This window comes from Chanodichthys erythropterus, chromosome 12, assembly GCF_024489055.1.
Source record: "Chanodichthys erythropterus isolate Z2021 chromosome 12, ASM2448905v1, whole genome shotgun sequence".
NCBI lineage: Eukaryota > Metazoa > Chordata > Actinopteri > Cypriniformes > Xenocyprididae > Chanodichthys > Chanodichthys erythropterus.
The window spans coordinates 10,211,137-10,232,488 of record NC_090232.1 but is presented as its reverse complement, the minus strand read 5'-3'; the positions used below and the strand labels follow the sequence as shown (position 1 = coordinate 10,232,488).

General features: G+C 35.5%; 2 protein-coding genes across 6 annotated transcripts in view; one reads left to right on the top strand and one right to left on the bottom strand.

Moving 5' to 3' along the window:
* Positions 1–967: 967 nt before the first annotated feature.
* pmm2 (phosphomannomutase 2) lies at positions 968–5,291 on the bottom strand. Its single transcript, XM_067404732.1, has 8 exons — positions 5,105–5,291; positions 3,442–3,553; positions 3,251–3,327; positions 3,041–3,132; positions 2,360–2,459; positions 1,424–1,499; positions 1,208–1,323; positions 968–1,108 (listed from the first exon to the last, which is right to left on the bottom strand). The coding sequence occupies exons 1-8, from the start codon at positions 5,177–5,179 to the stop codon at positions 1,004–1,006; spliced, it is 753 nt and encodes a 250-aa protein (XP_067260833.1). The 5' UTR covers positions 5,180–5,291; the 3' UTR covers positions 968–1,003.
* Positions 5,292–5,564: 273 nt separating this feature from the next.
* mad1l1 (mitotic arrest deficient 1 like 1) overlaps positions 5,565–21,352 on the top strand; it is an 89,894-nt gene continuing 74,106 nt past the window's right edge. For all 5 annotated transcript variants that reach the window (XM_067404913.1, XM_067404914.1, XM_067404915.1 and 2 more), the window contains exons 1-9: positions 5,565–5,644; positions 7,885–8,054; positions 8,189–8,329; positions 8,595–8,774; positions 9,541–9,665; positions 11,285–11,366; positions 11,542–11,672; positions 11,774–11,888; positions 13,017–13,078. In XM_067404913.1, coding sequence (XP_067261014.1) covers positions 7,908–8,054; positions 8,189–8,329; positions 8,595–8,774; positions 9,541–9,665; positions 11,285–11,366; positions 11,542–11,672; positions 11,774–11,888; positions 13,017–13,078 — 983 coding nt within the window. In that variant the 5' untranslated portion in view covers positions 5,565–5,644; positions 7,885–7,907. The remainder of the gene's footprint in view (positions 5,645–7,884; positions 8,055–8,188; positions 8,330–8,594; positions 8,775–9,540; positions 9,666–11,284; positions 11,367–11,541; positions 11,673–11,773; positions 11,889–13,016; positions 13,079–21,352) is intronic.

Sequence of the window (21,352 nt, the reverse complement as noted above, 5' to 3'; positions counted from 1 at the left end):
ACTAGGAGAGGAGCCCGCTAAAAGAAATTAGAGTACCGTTTCCAGGGTAAAGCAACGTCTGATTTCAAAACAGTTTTCACAGGATGAATTTTAAGTTCTTAAGCTTTCAAATGATACCTAATTTATGATGATTACTAAAATATGTGATATGAAATTATGCGCTCAATGCAGTGCAGCGCTTGTGTTCTACGTCAGAACGTGACTCAGTATCAGCCGAAGCTGTTCACGTGAGCACCACGATAAGTAATTTTTTGTGCACAAAAGTAATTTTGTCACTTCATAACTTTAAGGTTGAATCACTGCAGTCACGTCAACTATTTTTACAATGTCTTTACTACCTTTCTGGACCTTGAAAGTTGTGGTTAAATTGCTGTTTATGGAAGAGTCAGATAGCTCTCAGATTTCATCAAAAATATCTTATTTGTGTTCTGAAGATGAACAAAGGACTTGCGGGTTTGAAGCATTATGAGGGTGAGTAATTAATGACAGAATTTTCATTTATGGGTGAACTAATCCTTTAAGCCACTTTAAACAGTTAAGCTACACTGCATTAACTTACTGCACTTCAGCAGTTAACTATTGCATCAGTTTAATTTGAGCATAAATTAAGTGCCTTTAGTCCCTATATATGTAACATCTTAAGAAACCCACCTGTACTTCTTGTCTTACTGAGTGATATCTGTATTTTCATTTGGACCAGAGTGTTTAACAATTGTAAGTTTATAATATATATATTGTCCAGTATTGACATGATTTAAGGCACAGAAGTTCAGGCATGACACTAGCACCAATCAGTTCTTTAAACCTAAAGAAATGTATCGGATTACATTTAAAATAAACACATACACATGTAATGTATGTACAGGATTATCCAGAACCTGTAATGATGTACGATCAAAGACAGTAATGGCACGGGCTTGTCAAGTGAGACTTCCGTTCATAGTTTCAAAGTTCTTGGACGTTGTAGTCTTCATTCTGGATGTCAAGGGTCATGCTTAGGGTCTCAGCTGAAGAAGAGCTCCTTGCAGATCCGTTGTGTGTCCTCGGGTGACTTGACCTCATGACCGATTGTCCTGGGGTCCGCAAAGATTTCATAATCGTTTCCTCCCTGTTTGAGAGAAAAAAACATCACAAACCTGCCTAATTCAAGCAAGTTTGGGACTTCTTTATGATGTGCATACTATATGTGCAGGACTACTGGACTCACAGGCATTGTTTTGTCTCCAAAGAAATGGATGCTTTGGTATGAGTCTTTCTCCACAATTCCCAGACAGTAGCGCTTATCCCAGCCCTCTGGAAACACATCAAAGCTGATCTGCCCACCTGCAGAAAACACACATATCAAAATATTATGTATATATTTTATATATACTACACAAACATATTAATGGCTAGACAACCACATATACACAATGCTACTTACCAATGGAGAAAGCTAGTCCTTTCCCAGCAAACTCTTCTTTTAAAACGGAGACAAACTTTTCTCTGATTTTCTCCTTCTGCATAAAAATAATGTAAAAAAAGAAATTAATCAACCTTTAAAGGGTTAGTTCACCCAAAAATGAAAATAATGTTATTTATTACTCACCCTCATGTCGTTCTACACCTGTAAGACCTTCGTTAATCTTCGGAACACAAATTAAGATATTGTTGATAAAATCCGATGGCTCAGTGTGGCCTGCATTGCCGGTAATGTTACTGCATCTCTCAAGATCCATAAAGGTACTAAAACATATTTGAAACAGTTAATGTGAGTTCAGTGGTTCAATCTTAATATTATAAAGCATCAAGAATACTTTTTGTGCGCCAAAAAAACAGAATAATGACTTTTTGACTATCCATATGGGCTGATTTCAAAACACTGCTTCAGTGCTTTACGAATCGAAGCAGTGGATCGGAGCGCCAAAGTCACATGATTTCAGCAGTTTAGCCATTTCGTAGGAGATCCAAATCACTAATTCGAAACAAAAGATTCATAATGCTCAGAAGCTTCCAAATATCCCATATAGATATTGTTGAAAATTCGTTATTTTGTTTTTTTGGCGCACAAAAACTATTCTTGTCACTTTATAATATTAATATTGAACCACTGTACTCACATGAACTGATTTAAATATGTTTTTAGTACCTTTCTGGATCTTCAGGAGGTGCATTAACATTGCCGGCAATGCAGGCCTCACTGAACCATCGGATTTCATCAAAATATCTTAATTTGTGTTCCGAAGATTAACAAAGGTCTCACATGTGTAGAACGACATGAGGGTGAATTAATGACATTATTTTCATTTTTGGGTGAACTAACCCTTTAATGACTTCCTTTAAAAAGACAATGGCATATGCTTATAAAAAATTATATTACCTTATCAAGTTCAAAGAATTCGATTCTTTCCTGTTGGCTACAGCTTCGACCAATTGGGGAGACATTCAGCATTCCATTACGGAATTCAATAAATGTACCTCTGAAATGACAGTAAAAATACCATAAACATTATGGTAGCATGAAAAACAATTGGTGTTGTGTGTATATTATATATATATATATATACATATATACATATATATACACACATACATACTTGTTTGTTTTTGTTTGTTTTTTTGACAAAAACGCAGCAAAAAATACTATCACAATTTTGAAACAATTATATTTGTATTACTTTTTTCCCCCATTTTAAATTAATTAATTTTTTTATTTAATTAATTCCTGTGATGGCAAAGCTGAATTTGGAGCTGAATTACTCAGTGTCACATGACCTTTGTGACATTACAATTGTCTTTACTGTCACTTGTGATCAATTTTATCCACCCCTCCCTCTCTCTCTCTCTCTCTCTCTCGCTACACACACACATATATATATATATATATATATATATATATATATATATATATACTGTAATGACATGATCACAGTTTTAAACAGCTTTTAATACCGTTACTGGTGTTAAATATTTTTTTCCCTAAAACAAATTTTAGAGTAATACAGTAAAGCAAAATGTTTTTCCCCATGCAACTACAGATGTCATGTTGTTATAACCTTACCTCTTCTTGGGTAGTTTTACCTTTGAAAGGTAATTGAGGCAGAAATTGATGAAATCCTGTAAAATGTCCTCTCCCAGGTATGCTTGAATACTCTGATTAAAAAAAAGAAATGAAAAATATGAAAAAGGAAAAGCAACTTGTATAATGTTCTGGCCAGTATGTGAGAGAGTCTGTGAGCATATTAAACAGTAAACAGAGAATCAAAACTACCTGCACAGAGTGCAGCTGCCCAAACCTATATGCTACCAAACCGTTCTCAGCAAACACATAATCCACTCTATCAATCACTGTAAAACAAGAAACATTTTAATTACTCCAAAGGAAACATGTACACTATAAATCAACTGATTTTTTTTTTCTTATATACTTGCATGTGTATTTTAACTATTTGTTATACACACCATCATCACCCAACTGCTCTTTGATTTTGTCCAAATCGGATCCTCCAACCACCCCGACTCTCATACGCTGTCTCAGTTCAGTCAAGAACTGATGCATGTCAGGAGTAGCTTTCTACAGACAGAAACATACACAGGCAAAGATGTAACTAATTCATTCCATTAAGCACACCATTATAAAATGGTTTTAATGTTTAAATTTAGCTGAAAATCCATTAAATAGTCTTGTATACATTTTAAAAGTGCTGGGCGGTATCGCAGTATTTTTTACAATTCTGCCGGAGTCACAGTATATTTTCTTTTCATGACTGAACCTTTATATAAATTTATAGTGGCTTATTTTACCATCAGGATATAAAAACATTGTAATGTCAAATACAAATTTACTCTCAGAAATAGAGGTAATCAAATCAATTCATAAAACTAAATGTAATCAAATGAAAATTGAATAAATCCTTTTATTTTTGGCAAGTTTACTGTTTAAATTAAAACAAAAGTGTGTGATATTCTTTAAAAAATATTTTATTAAATTGTATTATTATTAATACTTTAAGAAGTACATTCTACTGTGCAATATTAATATACATGTATTTCATCATGGATATGTTTTCTGTTACTTTAATATTTTTTGGACATTTGAAAGACAAGGTAAAGCTGAACTATTCTTGATTGAGTGTCAATAAACAGCAGGTACACTTTTTCTCAACTTACTCAATGCAGTGCAACAACAATCGAATTTCCAGACAAATTTTTTAAACAGAAACAGTTCATTCTTTGGGTTGAAATGCATGTAAAATTTACAGTCTTTAATTTCATAAGCCATTTAAATCAGGTGCCACAGCAAACTTCCAAATATGCCTCAAGGTGACATTTTTTTATAGAAAAGTATGATATTTCTTCCTTCTTTGAGAGACAAAAAAAAAAAAAACAGGATATACTGGATATATGATATATTACAATTTTAAAAGTGTGAATTTCTAGTCCTGGAAAAGTCATGTAAATTATCGTATCATGTTTATACATTTTGTTTAGTTATGCCAAGCTCTAAAACATTTCATCAAGTAGAAATTGTGAGACATTTTTAAATCCTTAATTCTTATCCAGAAAATCAAGAAAAACTGGAAAAGTCATGTTGCCATTGAATATTGTTGTGGACAATGGAGGGTCTTGAAGTCAAATGTGGTTGAAAACCACATTTTTAAACTGTTAAAACAAGATATTTTTTTTTTTTTTTTTAGATTAGTTAAATTAGTTCATAATAACTACATATGACGTCTAATGTTTACATGTAAAACATATCTTCAAACCACAAGCAGACTAAAAATAGTACATGGAGAATGAACATTATCTTTAATAGACATCTATGACCTTCTATCATTAAGGATGTGCCAAGAAATAATCAACGATGACATTATTTTGTATTACCACCTCAAAACTGCATTCACAATACATATTTGACTTTATAAAAACACATTTACACAGATCATCAGTTTCATCAATTTACTTTTGTCACTTTCATTTTAAAGAAATTTTCAATTAATCAATAAATGGTAGTAAATTCATCATCATTACCACTCGGACCCATATCCCATGAGATCTGAAAAGATTAACAAGTTAATAATAATAACAACAAGTCAAGCTAACCCCTTCTGCTTTAGTCACTCACCTGGCGAGCTGCTGTCAAAGTCCCATCTACATCAAACAGACACAGTGTTGTCGGGTCCACGGTTGAACTGGCCATTGTATAATCTGAAAACTTTAAAAATCAGTGTTTGATCCGTATACAGTTTTACAAAGACCGCCAGCAGGAGAGTTTCGGTTCATCCATTCAGTAGTGCAACGTCACAACTTCCGTGTTGTCGGAAGCGCTTGAGTTGTACGTCAGAGTCACTCTGCACGTGCTCATGAACCGACAGCAATCGGAACAACAACAACATTAGTGCTTGTGTTATTGCTTTTATGCAGCAGTTCAATAAACAAGAAGTGTACGCGGTACATTGTGGTATTTTTAGTGCGTGTTAGAGCAACTAATTCAAATTCCGATGTAAGACTGGCATATAGAATGAGTGAATCTATTCCGCCCAGCCATACAGATGGCGCTGTTGTGTAGTCGAGCGAACCTCACACGAAGTAGCGGCTTCTCAACCAACGAAAACAAAATTGCAGCAAGTTCAAACCGGAGACTCAAGCGCCAAGACTGTGAAGAGTGAGTTACTGGCTTTCCATCCCTAACCCTATATTTTAATTCGAAAGAAAGACGCGTATGTTGTTGTATGTTTATTAGGTATTTGCGGATTATTCTGTGAATAAAGTCATTGTATTGACGAATATACATTTTGAGGTAACGTTAGCTGAACGGTTGCTAACTTGAACTGAACTGAAGCGTGTGTCATTCAACTTACGTGTATTAATATCAAAGTCCCTTTAAGACTTTAAGTGTTATTCTGTAGTCTTTGTTAATATTCACCTCATGAATACGTATTTGAAGGTTGTGTTAATGAGTGATTTAATTCATTATGACCAGTTTTAAGTTTAAGTGCTTAAGTATTTTTTTCACTAGGAAATGGCAATACCATGTTTTGGACCGTGTACCATGAGAGTACCATAGTATTCTTTGAAATACCCTATATAGCAGTGGTCACCAACCTTTTTAAGCCCAAGATCCCTGACCTCGACCTTTATGAAAGACAAGATCTACTTGATAGAAAAAGACAGCCCACACTGTATTTAACGTTAGTAGTTTTTGGTTTTTTTCGTGGCCAATTTAGATTCTGATTTATTTATTTTTACAAGCTAATTGGCCGATTCTGATACTGGTTGCAGATATTTATTATTATTATTATTATTATTATAAACAAAAATACATAGCCATTTCAAATTAGAGGGAACCACTGCTTTTTAATCACAATCCAAACAAAGATGCTATCACATTGCATGAGCAGTTGTTTTTTTATTTGAATTAATTGAGATTTAATTTCAAGATTTAAAGCAAAGACATAACGGTCTGACTTTATCTTTGTGAAATTATATGCTACACAAAAAAGCATGAAACAAAAACAGCAGGCTGAATGAGACGCAAATTCACTCGGACAGCAGGTGGCGATTATTGAGCAGCAGTGACACAGCGTTTCCTTGGTTACCGCTGTAAACAAAGCTGAACTGCGCTAATAATTAGCTACCTTAATACAGTTGCCATCGAAATGTTTCTGAAGACATTAATTCCTTTTAGAGATGCATTCATATAACCCTTCACCCCTAATTCAATATTTATATTTCCTTTCTATATTTCGAGCATCGTGAACAGTGAGCTGCTCTGCCTGCTACAGAATTTTCTCCTCTTCACGTCCGTCTTCAGCGTCTCTGGCCTCTTGTTTACGGCCGTTTTACAGACTCAGACATAAGTCAAAGTCAAATTTATTTATATAGCGCTTTTACAATTGGTAATTGTTTCAAAGCAGCTTTACATATTAGAAGCACAGAAAAAAAGGGAAGTGGTTAAAACTGTACAAACAAGCGTGGTAATATGTAACATATACAAGATGGTGCTACATTAAGCCAATGTCGGCTGACTTCCAGGGGTGGAAAAAACCCCCTAGGAGAAAAACCCAGCGTGCTAGCACTGGGAAAAAACATAATGTGGGCTATTTACCTTTATCACTGTCCCAGTAGCTACCGAAAATAACAGAAAAATAAATACAAAAATACAGTACAAAGACTGGAGAAATGTAATGTGATGTAGGCTATTTTTGTACTTCTATTTCTGTTATTTTTTCGAGCTAACGCTACTGGAACAGTGATAAAGATCGACGGGTTGGCGACCATTGCTATATAGTACACAGTTTAAATGTCTTTTCACAGCAGAAGAATTGAGCTCAGACCACTTGAAGTGAACCAAGTGAAAAAGGACCCAGTTCCTTTTACATTCACACTTATGGTCATGATGTATGAATATGATAAACCTTTAACGTTCCCTTAGTATGTAACAAAATAATGTGTTATTATCTTATGACATCAAGGAAAATGTTTCCACTCTCAGTAATTGTGTCAAGTGAGCAAGTGTTATCTTTTAAAACATCAGCCCATTTTAATTTTAATAAAAAAATAAATAACTTTAAAAAAAAGACAATATTTTGGACATTATGAAAGTTGGTAATTGATAACGAAAATATACCTTATTCTTCACCATAAACTTTCAGGTGTACTTATATTTTTCAGTATTTAAATAACCAACTCCCCTAATGTTTATATCATCCTAAAGGGGTACAGAATACCTCCTTACTAACTTAAACTGAAATAACCATAGAACTGGCCATTATTTTACATGTATTGGTATTGTTTCATTTTTTGGTTTTAATAGTGGGTTTCTTGAGGATATGTAAAATATTATAAATGTTTTTTTTTTATATATACTTTTATACAAATAATTTTTTTTCTAACTCTGCGAAGGAGGCTGTCAAGACTTTGTCAATATGGATGATATAGAGGATGACACCACAATCTTCTCAACGCTAAAATCTTTCAAGAGTTTGATATCGTGTCCAGATCGCTCTTTGCTGGAGACAGAGCCAGCCTATGGACGAAGTGACCTTCAGAAGCTCTATACTAAACGAGTGGAGGCAAGTCACAGACTCACATATTTTTATGGATATATCTAAATGTCACGTCAGTGATCTCATAAATGTGATATGTCTTTAATCTCTTACATAGTATGTGTAGAGCAGATTACTGAATTTGTTGTTGTGCACGGTAGTTGGAGGAAGCTGCTGAGCGTGTTCGTTCCCACACCAGCCTGCTGCAGCTCACTCAAGAGAAACAACAGATGGAGCTCAGTCACAAACGGGCCCGTATAGAGCTGGAGAAAGAGGCACACAGCAGCTCCAGAGACTTACAGGTGAGTGATAGATGGGATAGTGCTGAAAATCATGCGTTCTATTGCAGGATTTTCTTTTATTGTCCTCTCAGGCCTTATTCTAAATATATTCCTGCAATATGGGGGAAAAAAGCAGTCTAAAACAAGGTTTGAAATACACTGCAGACAAAAACCCATTAGAATGTGATTTGGTGCATTCAAGGCTAGATTGGCCAGTGTCTGCTGTGGAAAAACCTAATTTGACCTGTGTTTGTGTGTGTATGCGTCTGTCCGATTACATTTACAGAGGGAAATTGACCGTAACAGAGAGTTACTGATGAAGATCAGACGTCTGGAAGAAAGAGAAGGGAAAGCAAATCAAGCTCTTAATGAACAAATGGAAAACAACAAGGCTTTAAAGCGTGACCTTGAGGAACTCCACAAGAAAGCAAATGAAAAGGACAACAAACTTGCAGAGGCGGACCAGGTGTGTGTTCCTGTATCTTTTAGAGAGGAAAAAAATGCTCCCATAAAATTGATTGCATGATAATGAATAATGAATTATTGCATTATTATTTCCTATCGGAACATGAGACTAGAGTGAAATATCTAAGGTTGTAATTGTTTTTCAGTAGCCGGTTGTTACTTGCAAGTGCTAGTGAGTTCCAATTCTTGTGATCGTTTTTTTGGACAAAAAAACTGGCATGCACCACTGCGAATATGAACATGTTTTAATAAGACTTTAATAGTTATTTATTTTATTTTATTTGATGGGGATGATACAGAATAACATTTTTACCAGTTCATGCAGCAGATGCACTGAATTTTCCGCAGCCATTCCTTTAGTTTCCAGTATCACATGATCCTTTAGAAATCATTCTAATATGCTGATTTGCTGCTCAAGAAACATTCTTTATTATTATTAATGTTGAAAACAGTTGTGCTGCTTAATATTTTTGTCGAAACCATGATGCATATTTTTCAGAATTCTTTGGTTAGAAAGAATAGAAATAGAAGTCACAAATAGTATAGAAATAGAAGTCAAGAAGTCTTTACTGTCACGTTTGATTGATTTAATGCGTCCTTGATGAATAAAAGTATTAATTTAAAAAATCTTTGAGTGGTGGTGTGCATACACAAAAATAAATCAGTGTAATTACAATTGGTCTTCGCAAATCTGATATTGTTTAAACCAACTTTTGTTAATCCAGTTTGGATTACATGAGGTGTTTAAAGTGTTTTGTTCATTGTAGATGATCAGTGAGTTGAAAGACGAAACGCGAAGGCTCAGTCAACAGATCCAGATTCAGGAGTCCAAATTCTCCACCCAAAATCTGGAGATCCAGGCCCTGCAGGAACAACTGGATGTGCAGCGCAAGTATGAACTCACATACAACACAAATACACACTAGGAGCTTTCGCACCGGAGGAACATTTTCATAGTTCCGATAAATACTGGGGGAAGTAGCCGTTCGTGTGTTCGCTCAGCAGGAATTGTAAATGATTTCAGATATAAGAATGCCTTTTGAAGGGACTAAATTAGCTTGTACTTCAGAGTAGGGTCTAACCCAGCACAATAGAACTACTAGTGACGTAAGTGTATGTTGTTTGGTCGAACTCATGTCATGAAACACGACACCCGCCATTTTTAAAAAAAATTGTAAACACAAAGGTACATATATTTACTCCACTTATGTGGAAAAGAACATAGATAGACCAAAGGTGACGTCCAGGCACTTCTTAACTTTTATGCTACAATGATGTTGATTTTGTTGAATCCTGCACTTAAGTGACAACACTGTCAGCCGGCTTTCATCACTTCAGAGTTCCTACTGGCAGTGTGAATGCAACCAGGAAAATGGCCCTAGGGGAAAATTTAGTCCCCGGGGTTTGCCCTGGTGGCTAGTTCCTATAACTTCCCAATGCAAAAGTCCCTAATGTTTTCGCTTACATTATCTCTTAAAGGTGCCCAAGAATGCTTTTTCACAAGATGTAATATAAATCTAAGGTGTCTCCTGAATGTGTCTGTGAAGTTTCAGCTCAAAATACCCCATAGAATTGTTTTAATTAATTTTTTTAACTGCATTATTAGGGCATTATTGGGCATCATTAACAATGCACTGATTTACACTCGGCGCCGCCCCCTTAAATCGCGAGCTTCCTGCCACATGAGCTGTCGACTATATTACAGTGCATTTACAAAGTTCACATAGCTAATATAACCCTCAAATGGATCTTTACAAGATGTTCGTCATGCACGCTGTATGCATGCTTTGAATTATGTGAGTAAAGTATTTATTTGGATGTTAAAGTTTTATTCTGAGTGAATTTGAGGCTGTCCTCCGTGGCTAACGGCTAACACTACACTCTTGGGAGAGATTTATAAAGAATGAAGTTGTGTTTATGAATTATACAGACTGCAAGTGTTTAATAATGAAAATAGCGACGGCTCTTGTCTCTGTGAATACAGTAAGAAACGATGGTAACTTTAACCACATTTAACAGTACATTAGCAACATGCTAACAAAACATTTAGAAAGACAATTTACAAATATCAGTAAAAATATCATGATATCATGGATTATGTCAGTTATTATCGCTCCATCTGCCATTTTTCGCTGTTGTTCTTGCTTACCTAGTCTGATGATTCGGTTGTGTGCAGCTCCAGACGTTAATACTGGCTGCCCTTGTCTAATGCCTTTCATAATGTTGGGAACATCATGGGCTGGTATTATGCAAATTTTGGGGCATACACCCCGACAGTTACGTAACAGTCGGTGTTATGTTGAGATTCGCCTGTTCTTCTGAGGTCTTTTAAACAAATGAGATTTATATAAGAAGGAGGAAACAATGGTGTTTGAGACTCACTGAATGTCATTTGCATGTACTGAACTCTTGTTATTTGACTATGCCAAGATAAATTCAATTTTTCATTCGAGGGCACCTTTAAATACATATACAAATGTACTATATTGTTTTTGTATCTGATGCTAATAGGAAGTTCCAGGACATCAGTCAGAGGTACCAAAATCTCCAGTCATCTCATTCCACCAGCACAGAGAGTGAACTCAAGATGAAGGTAATACTATTGGTCTAAAGTTTAAATTTCTATGAAGTTTGGAGCGCTGACATGTCAGAAGTAGCCACTTTGGTACCAACTCAGTAGTAAAAAAAAAATCACTCTCTTATTTTGCATCATGAAATTGCCTTTTATTTGTAACCCGGTCCCTCTTATTGGTGCTGTCCATCTACAGGAGTTGGAGAGGCGTTTGGCTCTTCAGGAGCAAGACGCTGTGATTGTGAAGAACATGAAATCTGAAGTGACCAGGCTGCCTGAACTGGAGCGGGAAATGAAACGTCTGCGGGAGGAAAACTCTTTCTTAAGGTGTCAACATTGTCATCATCAAACTTTTTCTTTGATGGATGCATGCCTAAATCATTATTTAAACTATCATAATTTCAATCATCTATCAATTTCCTTTTCAGAGAGACAAAGGAGAACAGTAGTATTCTGAAAGAAGAGACTGAGGGGTTGAGGAGAAAGTTGGAGAGAATGGAGAGAGTGATGGAGGAGAAACTCAAAGTGGAGTTGGAGAAAGAGGTAAACAAACAGGTCATTGAGCATAGTATAACATTATTATAATTTTCCTTTGAAAATATTGTATTGTATCCGGAGATTTATGGGTGTTGATCGTGGCCTAAAATTGCTCTTGAATGAAAAATTCAGTGTAAGTTCTTGAAAATGATTTCTTAATTGCCAGTTTTTGTTCTGCAGATGCTATTCTACAGAGCTGCACAAATCTGGATCATTTTTTTTATAGAGATCACGATTCTGAACAGGCAACTAGACAAAATAACATGTAACTTACTAGAGGGTCTGACAAAATGTTAATTTTGCAGTCTTTAAAAAAAGAAAAAGTGTTTAATTTGAATTATTTTTTTAAAAATTGGTTTGGGTAAATGATTTAATGACACCCATAAAGACTTAACTTGTTTCATTCGCATTTTTTAAATGAATGATTCAATGGCAAATACATTTTTAACAGTCACTTGTCGCCACCTACTGGAATAACAATTTGATTGAAACAATCGTTATTTGTTATCATTACTTTCAAAAGGTAGATTGATAGTCTATTTTGATTGCTGCTGTGGACATCAGTGTTTATATCCAAACTATAAACTTTTATCCCAGTGATAATTTCAGTATTTGTAACAGAAATAATGATACTGTCTGGTTTAAAAGAAAGCTGTTTGACACCTATACATGATAGCTGCTTTCTCTGGGTCAGGAGTGTTCTGGAGTGATTTTGTCAAAGGTTTAATAAACACGGGAGAAACGTTGTCATTTAGGATTAAGTGTATGTTTGGATGTTTGAATCGAGATGGCGATCTTTTAACAAATATTCGTGCAGCTGTACTGTGCATGATTGACTTTCTAATTTAAATTCTATTGTGCATGATATTTCACCCCAAAATCAAAAAGAAAAAAGAAGAAAAGACATTTTCATAAAACAAACAAGTCTATTTTAGGACAAGTATGTTTTCTTGCCCCTTTTTCATTTCAGAATTTGGAGAATGTATGTGCTGTTCTGTTATTCAAAATATAATGCACTGTATTTGTACATAATAGTAGTTTGTTTTGGCTTTTAATGTATGGTGATTTTAATCCATCATTGTGTCTGGATGTGATTTATTTATTTATTTTTTATTTTTTTTATAAATCTTTTAGAAACTGGAGCGTGAGCTGCAGGCTTGGGAAAACATTGGCCAGGCTACAGGACTTAATATTAGGTAAGTATTTTCTAATATTTTTTAAAAATAGATTTTTGTGGAAATATTGCATTAAAAGCCTGATAGATAGCTGACATTCAGTATATGAAGCCATATTTGAGGGTATAGTTATTGTAGTAAGCACATTTGAATTTTATGAAACCTAAAGCAATTGTTTTGGGTGATATGGTGATTACAAAGCCACCAGAGGGCGCTCAGATCTTAAGAAACAGGCTGTTTCTTTCTTCTTGTCTGCACCTGTGTAGGTTTATTAACTTGTATTAGGTCAGTCACTGGTATTGGTCGTAAATTCTACATTCTCTGTTTCTGCAGTACTTTCAAGGTCAGCTTGTTGTATATCCTGAAACAGTGGCTGATGTGTAGAGTAGTTTGTGTGTTTGCATATGCATGTGTTCTATTGATCGTGTGAGGTGCAGATGTGCTTTGTCAGTCATGTGGAAAGATGTAAACATTGTCTGTTTAATGGCTTATGGGGATTTGGTGGAGCACACACACAGTGGTCTTGAAGTAAACCTCACAATGACAAATATTGAGTCTCTTATTAGTCAGTCTCTGTCCTAAAACATCAGACATCAGAGCAAGTGACTGATCTTATCTGTTTTAATCCGTTTCCAATATTTAATTGTATTATTTATGAGTATCTAAACATCTGCTGATTAGAAATTGGACAGACGAATAGTTCCAAACACATATGAATTTGTCTGGAACACAAAAGGTGACATTTTGAATAATGTTCTAGTCACTTTTTTTTTTCTGCGATCATTATGAATGGACCAGAGCTTCAAAAAGCTTCAAAAAAGATGCAAAAAACCATACGATAGCTTCGTGTGAGGAACAGAACAAATTTTGGGCTTGTTTACACCTGGTCATCTTCATGCATTTTTAATCAGATAGCTATCCACTTTGTTAAAATTGTTGCATTTACACTTAGCACATAAATGTGTCTCCGCAAAACAAATTTAAATCTGATCTTCAATTACTGAGCCATATGCAAATTCAATGGAGTTCACATCAAAGAAAGCAACAGATATGAGCTTCATTTTATTTATCATTATTTATCATCAGCAAAGACCGCAATAAGAAAGAGAGTGGCATCAGCACTGGTAGAGTCACTACTTTTAATGAAGATGATTGTGTGTTGAGCTTCAGGATGCAGCACCAAACTTTCAGTTTCATTTGTGACTTTTTGTATGTTGGCTTGCTGGGTAGGCTGCTCATCTGCAGCGGGTCATATCTGACGCAGTGCATTTTGCAGTAGCACTGTCATGTCTGGCATTATATCTACCTGAGCCAGTAGCCTATAACATGCTCCCATGTGTTTATTTTTTTTGGGAGGAGTAAAATTTACATCTGTGGTTTCAACAACCAAATGCATTTACACCTGTCCAGTTTCATTTGGAATGCGTTTCAGATCACCTCCTGAAGTGGTTTGATTGATCAGATTTAAATCCGCCTCGAAAGTGTTCTGAAGGGCATTTACAGCTGTTCTTTTCAAGAATGGACAGCTATATCCAATCAGAGAAAATTCATGAAGTGACCAGGTATAAACATGCTTTGTTCATGAACAAAATCTGGTTTTCAAGTTCAGCTGAATCATCAGTGAGGGGAAGAATAACAAACTAAATTGATTTGTTTTTCACACAAAGCTATCGTATGACTTCAGAAGACCTGACATAAAGATTTTCATGTTATAGTGGGTGTATTTATATTTTATTTATAGAGAATTGGAAACTATCAATATAGGTTACAGAATGATGATATTAGAATGACAATCTGTCACAGTATGAAATCTTGAGCCAAACGCACATTACAGAACTGAAACTTGTCTCCCTTTCATGTTTGAATCCTGAAAAAAAAGTTTCCACAAAAATATTAAGTGGCACAACTGTTTTCAACATTGATTGTAAGAAATGTTTCTTGAGCAACAAATCAGCATATTAGAATATTTTCTGAAGGATCATGTGACACTGACTGGAGTAATGATGCTGAAAATTCAGCTTTGCATAACAGGAATAAATTATATTTTAAAATGTATTAAAATAGTATTTCACACTGTTTTTACTGAAACTAGATGTTTTCTTTCTCATTGGGTTAAATTTGAAGCCTTGCCTATAGCTGAAACACTTCCTTCTATCCAAGCTTAATATGCTAGGACAACTACAAGTTAGTCGCTCATAGTTTCATTCTAGTGTCCCGACTAGAATTTTCCCTTTTTGTGTGAACTGTTCTTTTAAATATACTGCAGTTATGAATTTTTTTTTTTTTTTTTTGAGTAGATTCATACTGTCTTCTTAAGTTAGGTACTGTTTTAAAGTTTCTTTTAGACAGACATGAGAGTTTGTTTTTACCTGCTTTACTAGTTTCGGCTACTTCCTGTAGCCTTCGTCAGAAGCATCACGAGATGTTTCTGTGACGTGTCTTGTAGGCTGCTTATGTTGTTTTGTCAGACAGTAGGGAGAGCTTACGCCCCCCTCTGTCTGACGTCTTCTCCAGGACCGCATCCCAGGTGTGGGATAAGGTGTAGGCTCCCTCGTCCCGGTTCATAGTCATTGGTGCGCGTTTCCTTATCTCAATGGCCTCCCTGATCCAGCGGTGATACTTGGTGCTTTCAGCATGGACGACCCTGGCATTATCCCAATCCATGATGTGATTTTCCCTCTTGCAGTGGTCTGATATGGCTGACTTGAGATTTACATGTTCTGCTTGTTCTTTTATTGCTCTCTTTTGTCTACTGAAAGTTTTTTTCGCATTCTGTCTGATGTTCCTTTTTCTGTGTTCCAAAAGTTCTGCCCGTTTCACCTATTTATGGTTTTGTTGCATGATAGACATGGTATTTCATATACAACATCACATTTGTGTTCTTGTTTTACACAGTGCAGTTATGACAGCTCAGTTCTTCATCTGTCACATCTAAATTCTAAAACAGATGCTTGTAAAGTTGTGTAAGTGCTGTGATTTTTTTTTTTTTTAAACAGCAGAACTGTGATCATTCTCACATTGTATGGATTGGAGTAGAAGAGCTTTGAGCAAAATTTCTTCCCACAATTTCTTTTTAAAGTCCCCTTGTAGTTAATAATTGTATCCCTTAAAACTCAGCATCACCAAACATCACCCAAATGACATATTTAAACATTTTTTTACAGTGAAAAAAAAAAAAAAAATCTTCATGCCTTAAAATAGCTTGAATGTAACTCTACACCCTTCCTTCATTTATTATATGTTGGATCTATGAATGTGAAAATTAGCCCCGCCTTAAGTCACTCATACCAGCTCAGAGATCCACTTGGTCAACATTACTGTTGTAAATGCTGCACAATGGCAAGTGGAAATACTAGTTTAATTCAGCCATATATCTTTGGTGGAAGACTGAAATATCCTTAGAAATGCTTCAAACAACTTGCATAATTCACCCGCTATATTGCTAAATGTACATGATTTTTTCATATCAACAGAAAAATATACCAGGATAACCTGGCTTCTCTTGAGACTCCCCTGCTTTAGTGCATAGTTAATGATATGCTAAAGCCCGACCACATGTTGAAGTGATTGGTTACAACTACAAGGTAGTTTGTGACATAAGGAACAATTTCAAACCACTTTTTTGAGACTTGACTTATGAATTTGCACATGGTTTGTCTTTAAAGCATGTTAAAAACATCACATAGACATATAAACAACATTAAAAAGTTGATTTGCACCACAGGGGGACTTTAACTAGGACTATCAGAGGAACCATCATTTCGACCAAACGGATATTGCAGCCAATTAGATTTTTATATTTTATATAAACTGTTTAATATTTGTAAAACATACAAAACAATATTTAGTTAAATATTCAAGAAATGTTTTTCATTAAATGAACAAGTGGAACAATATTTAATTTCCATCTATATGCATAAATATAACAATAAATGACAATATTTACAAGAAAATAAAAATTCTTTCATCATTTTCTTGCCCTTATTCTTTAGGGCATTTAGGGCCAAACAAAAATCATTGCAATATTCACAATGTCATTGCATGTGTATTGCAAATTATTTTCATTGTCTATTTGTGTTCGAATGTGGTAGAATATAAACCTTCCACTTTAAGCATTCAGAAATTGCCCTGTAATGATTATTAGCTACAAATGGCATGTAATTGGTCAAAGTTTTGTTGAGTCAATATCCTTCATGGAGCTGGTCAAAATCTTAAAGCAATCCTTGATTATGATTTCACTTTTTAAAATTTAGTTAGTATGTAATGTTGCTGTTTGAGCATAAACAACATCTGCAAAGTTACAACACTCAAAGTTCAAAATGCAAAGGAAGATATTTTGTTTTAAAGAATTTGCTGTTTAAGGTCTACAACAAGCTTCTTCCTGGATTAGTGACATGACTAACCCAAAAATTTACATAAACCCTGCCCCCAAAAATACGCAACAAAGGGGGTGAGGCCTTGTTGGGCTGCTTTAGAGAAGAGGACGAGTTGTTGTAGTAGAGTGTTGTTGCCATACCGTCATTTTACGCCGGACTGCTTCACAAATGAGGGTCAATTCAATGCTGGATTTGCAAAAAAGTTTAACATGACATGTTAGTCGATGAGTTGAATCAACTCCACAGCAACTACATAAATTTATCCACTAACCATTCAGAAACGTCCAGATGCATTGTAACTTCTTCCTGAGTCTCTCCATCAGTGTCTGACTCCGGTTTGAACAATGTAAGGCTGAACACCGTTACTGACAATTGCCATTTTAGCTGCGTGAGATTCCCCAGCTTTGTTGTTGTTGAGCAACCGAAGCGCGTGCCGTTAAAGCTCCGCCCTCTTTTGGAAAGGGGGTCGGGAACAACGGCTCATTTGCATTTAAACGGCGTGTTTTTGCTCACAATCCAATGTGGCAAATTTCACAAGCTATAATAAATGATCTGTGGGGTATTTTGAGCTGAAATTTCACAGACACATTCTGGGGACACCAGAGACTTATTACATCTCGTAAAAGGGGCATTATAGGTGCCCTTTAATTCCCAAATAGGTTCTTTCTCCTCAGATAATTTCTCCCCTCCCTGTTCACAGTGACGTCCGTTTTTCTCAGCGAAGGTCTTTGTTCCTGTTTGTATGCATTTCCTGTCTTTGAAGTGTGATATGGCCTTGGGTGAATGCAGGATTCAACTGATTATGCTCACATTCGCCTAGGTAAAACACTGTATGTAATCAAACTCTTCTCAGTGCTTTTCCGTTGCTTTGAGAGAATAATGGCTCGGCGAATGAGCGTAAAGTGCCCGTCTCGCTTTGGTGGAACAGAAATCTGATTTTGGATTCTGATTGATCATTGAACATTTCTCATTTCGCTCTCTTTGCTCCCCAGGCCTATGAACCACCATATTCCCCGGCAGTATAAATGTGTCATGCAGTAGTTTCATTCTGCTCGCTCATGTTTTACCTGGGTGAGCAATGTAACTCTCGCGGGGATTCTCCAAATAAAAGAAACCGGTGTCATATCTTCTCAATGTTTTGTCTCAGCAAAGAAAAGTGCAGCGGTTGGGACTTTCCTTTTTTGTACTGTAGACTCATTTCGTCTTGCTGTGAAGGAAACGAGAGATAACTTCTTGAAAAATGAGGGAAAGAGGAATTCATACTCGTACTGTCTTATGATTCCTTTCCTTTATGTTCCCTCTGTGCCGATATTCCTGATGTTTGAATGCTGAATTAGCTTTCATCTTGAATACAGAACAAAGGTGTCAACCATAAAATAGCACTTTCATCATAGAAATTTAAAGAAAAATTGTCAAAAGCAAATGCATTCGAAGCCTTTCTGTCTGTGGGTGTGATTTAAGTTCATGAGCTTTTTGTTTGATGTTGACAGCTCTGTTAATTATGCAAATCAAAGGCAGCAAATGTAATTTAACATGCTCTATGATCATTTTAAGCATGAACCAGTACTTCCAGTACTTCCAGCAAGCATAACGTAGCATTTATAAACCAAATTTGCTTAATTATGTCAGCTTGCTTTTGTGAGAATGCTTGGGAGAGTAACAAACAATAGAGTCCTGCATAACAGTATGGGATTTGCAGAATTTATATACAATCTTTTAAATGAATATTGGATTTAATTTGAAAATCTTTTTTTATTATTATTATTTTTTTTTATATATATGGCCTAGAGATTAGCTATAATATAAATAATACAAGTTAATGAGTTCAAATTAAATAAAACAGATGGAAACAAAGTAAATAACAAAAATGTACAAAACTATAATAAGGTAAACATTGGTGATCCATTAGGACAGAAAAAAAGAGAGATTGTTGTTAAAAACTATTAGATGTGCATGGTTGAACATTAACCTTGCAAAAAACAGTTTTAAAGGGTTAGTTCACCCAAATATGAAATTTCTGTCATTAATTACTCTCATGTCGTTCCAAACCGTAAGACCTTTGTTAATGTTCGGAACACAAACTAAGATCTTTTTCATGAAATCCAAGAGGTTTTTTATCCCCCATAGAAAGCAAAGTAATTACTGTCATTCGAGGTCCAAAAAAGTAGTAAAGACATCGTTAAAATAGTCAACGTGACTACAGAGTAGGGCTGCACGATTAATCCCATGAGATTGTCATGCGTGTCTCATCAATAAAGCCGGTTCTGTGATTAGCGGTAAATGTCCATCACCTGCTTTCAAATGGAGCGGCACTTAATATACAGAGCCGTAGTTCGCAGACAAGCTACGCAATATTGCGTTCATAATCGCAAATGAATCGCCTTCGATTATGAACGCGATATTGCGTAGCTTGTTGAGACACGCATGACAAACACATGCGATTAATCGTGCAGCCCTACTACAGAGAATACTTTTTGTGCGCAAAAACAAAAAGTAACAACTTTATTCAACAAATTCATCTCTCCCCTGTCATTCTCCTATGCTGTTTACGCTCAGCGCTTCCCCGATATACACCAGAACGCTGACTCAGTATTGGCTGACCCTGTTCACGTGAGCAGTACGACGCATGCGTGTGATGCTGACGCAGGAACCGGACAATAATGAGTCGGCGTTCTGATGTAGAACCTTTTATAGCCAATGCCAATATCTTAGTGTACACATAATGGACAGAACAAATATCACATATATAATATAATATAATATAATAATTAATAATAATAATAATAATGATAATAATAATATTTAAAATGATAGTAAATATCATGCATACCAATTATTGCAATAAAAGTTACTGTAACACAGTTCGTAAATGTGGGAAGGAGGAGGCGGGAACCGGCGAACATTCAAATAAAGCTTTAATTCAAAATAAACAAAGCGGACGTCTGCCGGCCACACAAACATAATAAAACATAAAATAAAGTCCAGGCCTGGTCCTCTCTCGTCCTTCACGGTCGTCGCTCCTCCTTTTATGCTCCCGGAGCTCCTCCGTGAGAGACTCCTCCGTTCCCTCACGGGTCTCGCCCGCCCTGGTCGCCACAGTTACATTTATTTTTACATTAAATGATTAATAGGAAAATATCAACATGCAAAAAATAATTTGGACTTGATTAGAAATAAATCTGTAAAATAATTAGATTTATACATTAGAAACTTATTGATGCTGTAATTCTGTTATAGTATTTTTTTTTTTTTTTTTTTTTTTACAAATAGTTAAAACATGAGTAACCCCCCAACCGCCCCCCTTTTGAATGCAGAAGGTCTGCAGTTTTAAAGATCAAAGTGCACAACAAATAAAGTTATTGTCTCCCAAAATAATCGATTCTGAACTGTTGAAATGAGTCATCAATAATTCCAGTCTCACTTACGTAACATACATGCGTAACAAAATTACACATTTACATAATGCCTATGGTCTTCTTTGGCTACTTGCGAACAACGTCTGCTTTGAGCCGCCCTCGTAGATGGTTCGTGTTGTGTGTCGAGAAGACATGATTTTCTGCTCTGCAAAAACAAATTCTCTTTGTATACACTTACAAAGGATGATTATGTGAAGAGTCAGTGGTTAAAATTACCACAGTGATACAACGGCAGTATAACCTTTTAAACTTTAGACATAGCCCAAAATTTGGAAATAAGGTTGCTGGAATTGCAAACCTTGTATAAAATAATTATAAAGTATAAAACTGCTTGTTTAATATTGTAATATAGTTTGACTTCCTGAGGTGAACGATCAGCATTTTCTGAAGGTGAAGCACCTACTTTCAATGAACATTTGCTGAAAATGAAAAATGGGCTTTTATTAGACATTTCAGGCCCTTTTTGTACCCTGTTCATCTTTCATTGTACTAGTATTTTTTTT

Excerpts from the sequence above, each read along its gene's own strand:
- pmm2 (XM_067404732.1), bottom strand. The coding sequence starts at position 5,179 with ATGGCCAGTTCAACCGTGGACCCGACAACACTGTGTCTGTTTGATGTA. Across the intron at positions 1,500-2,359 it reads AATTCTTTGAACTTGATAAG|AAGGAGAAAATCAGAGAAAA; the intron begins GTAATATAATTT and ends ATTTTTATGCAG. Across the intron at positions 1,109-1,207 it reads TTGGAGACAAAACAATGCCT|GGAGGAAACGATTATGAAAT; the intron begins GTGAGTCCAGTA and ends TCTCTCAAACAG.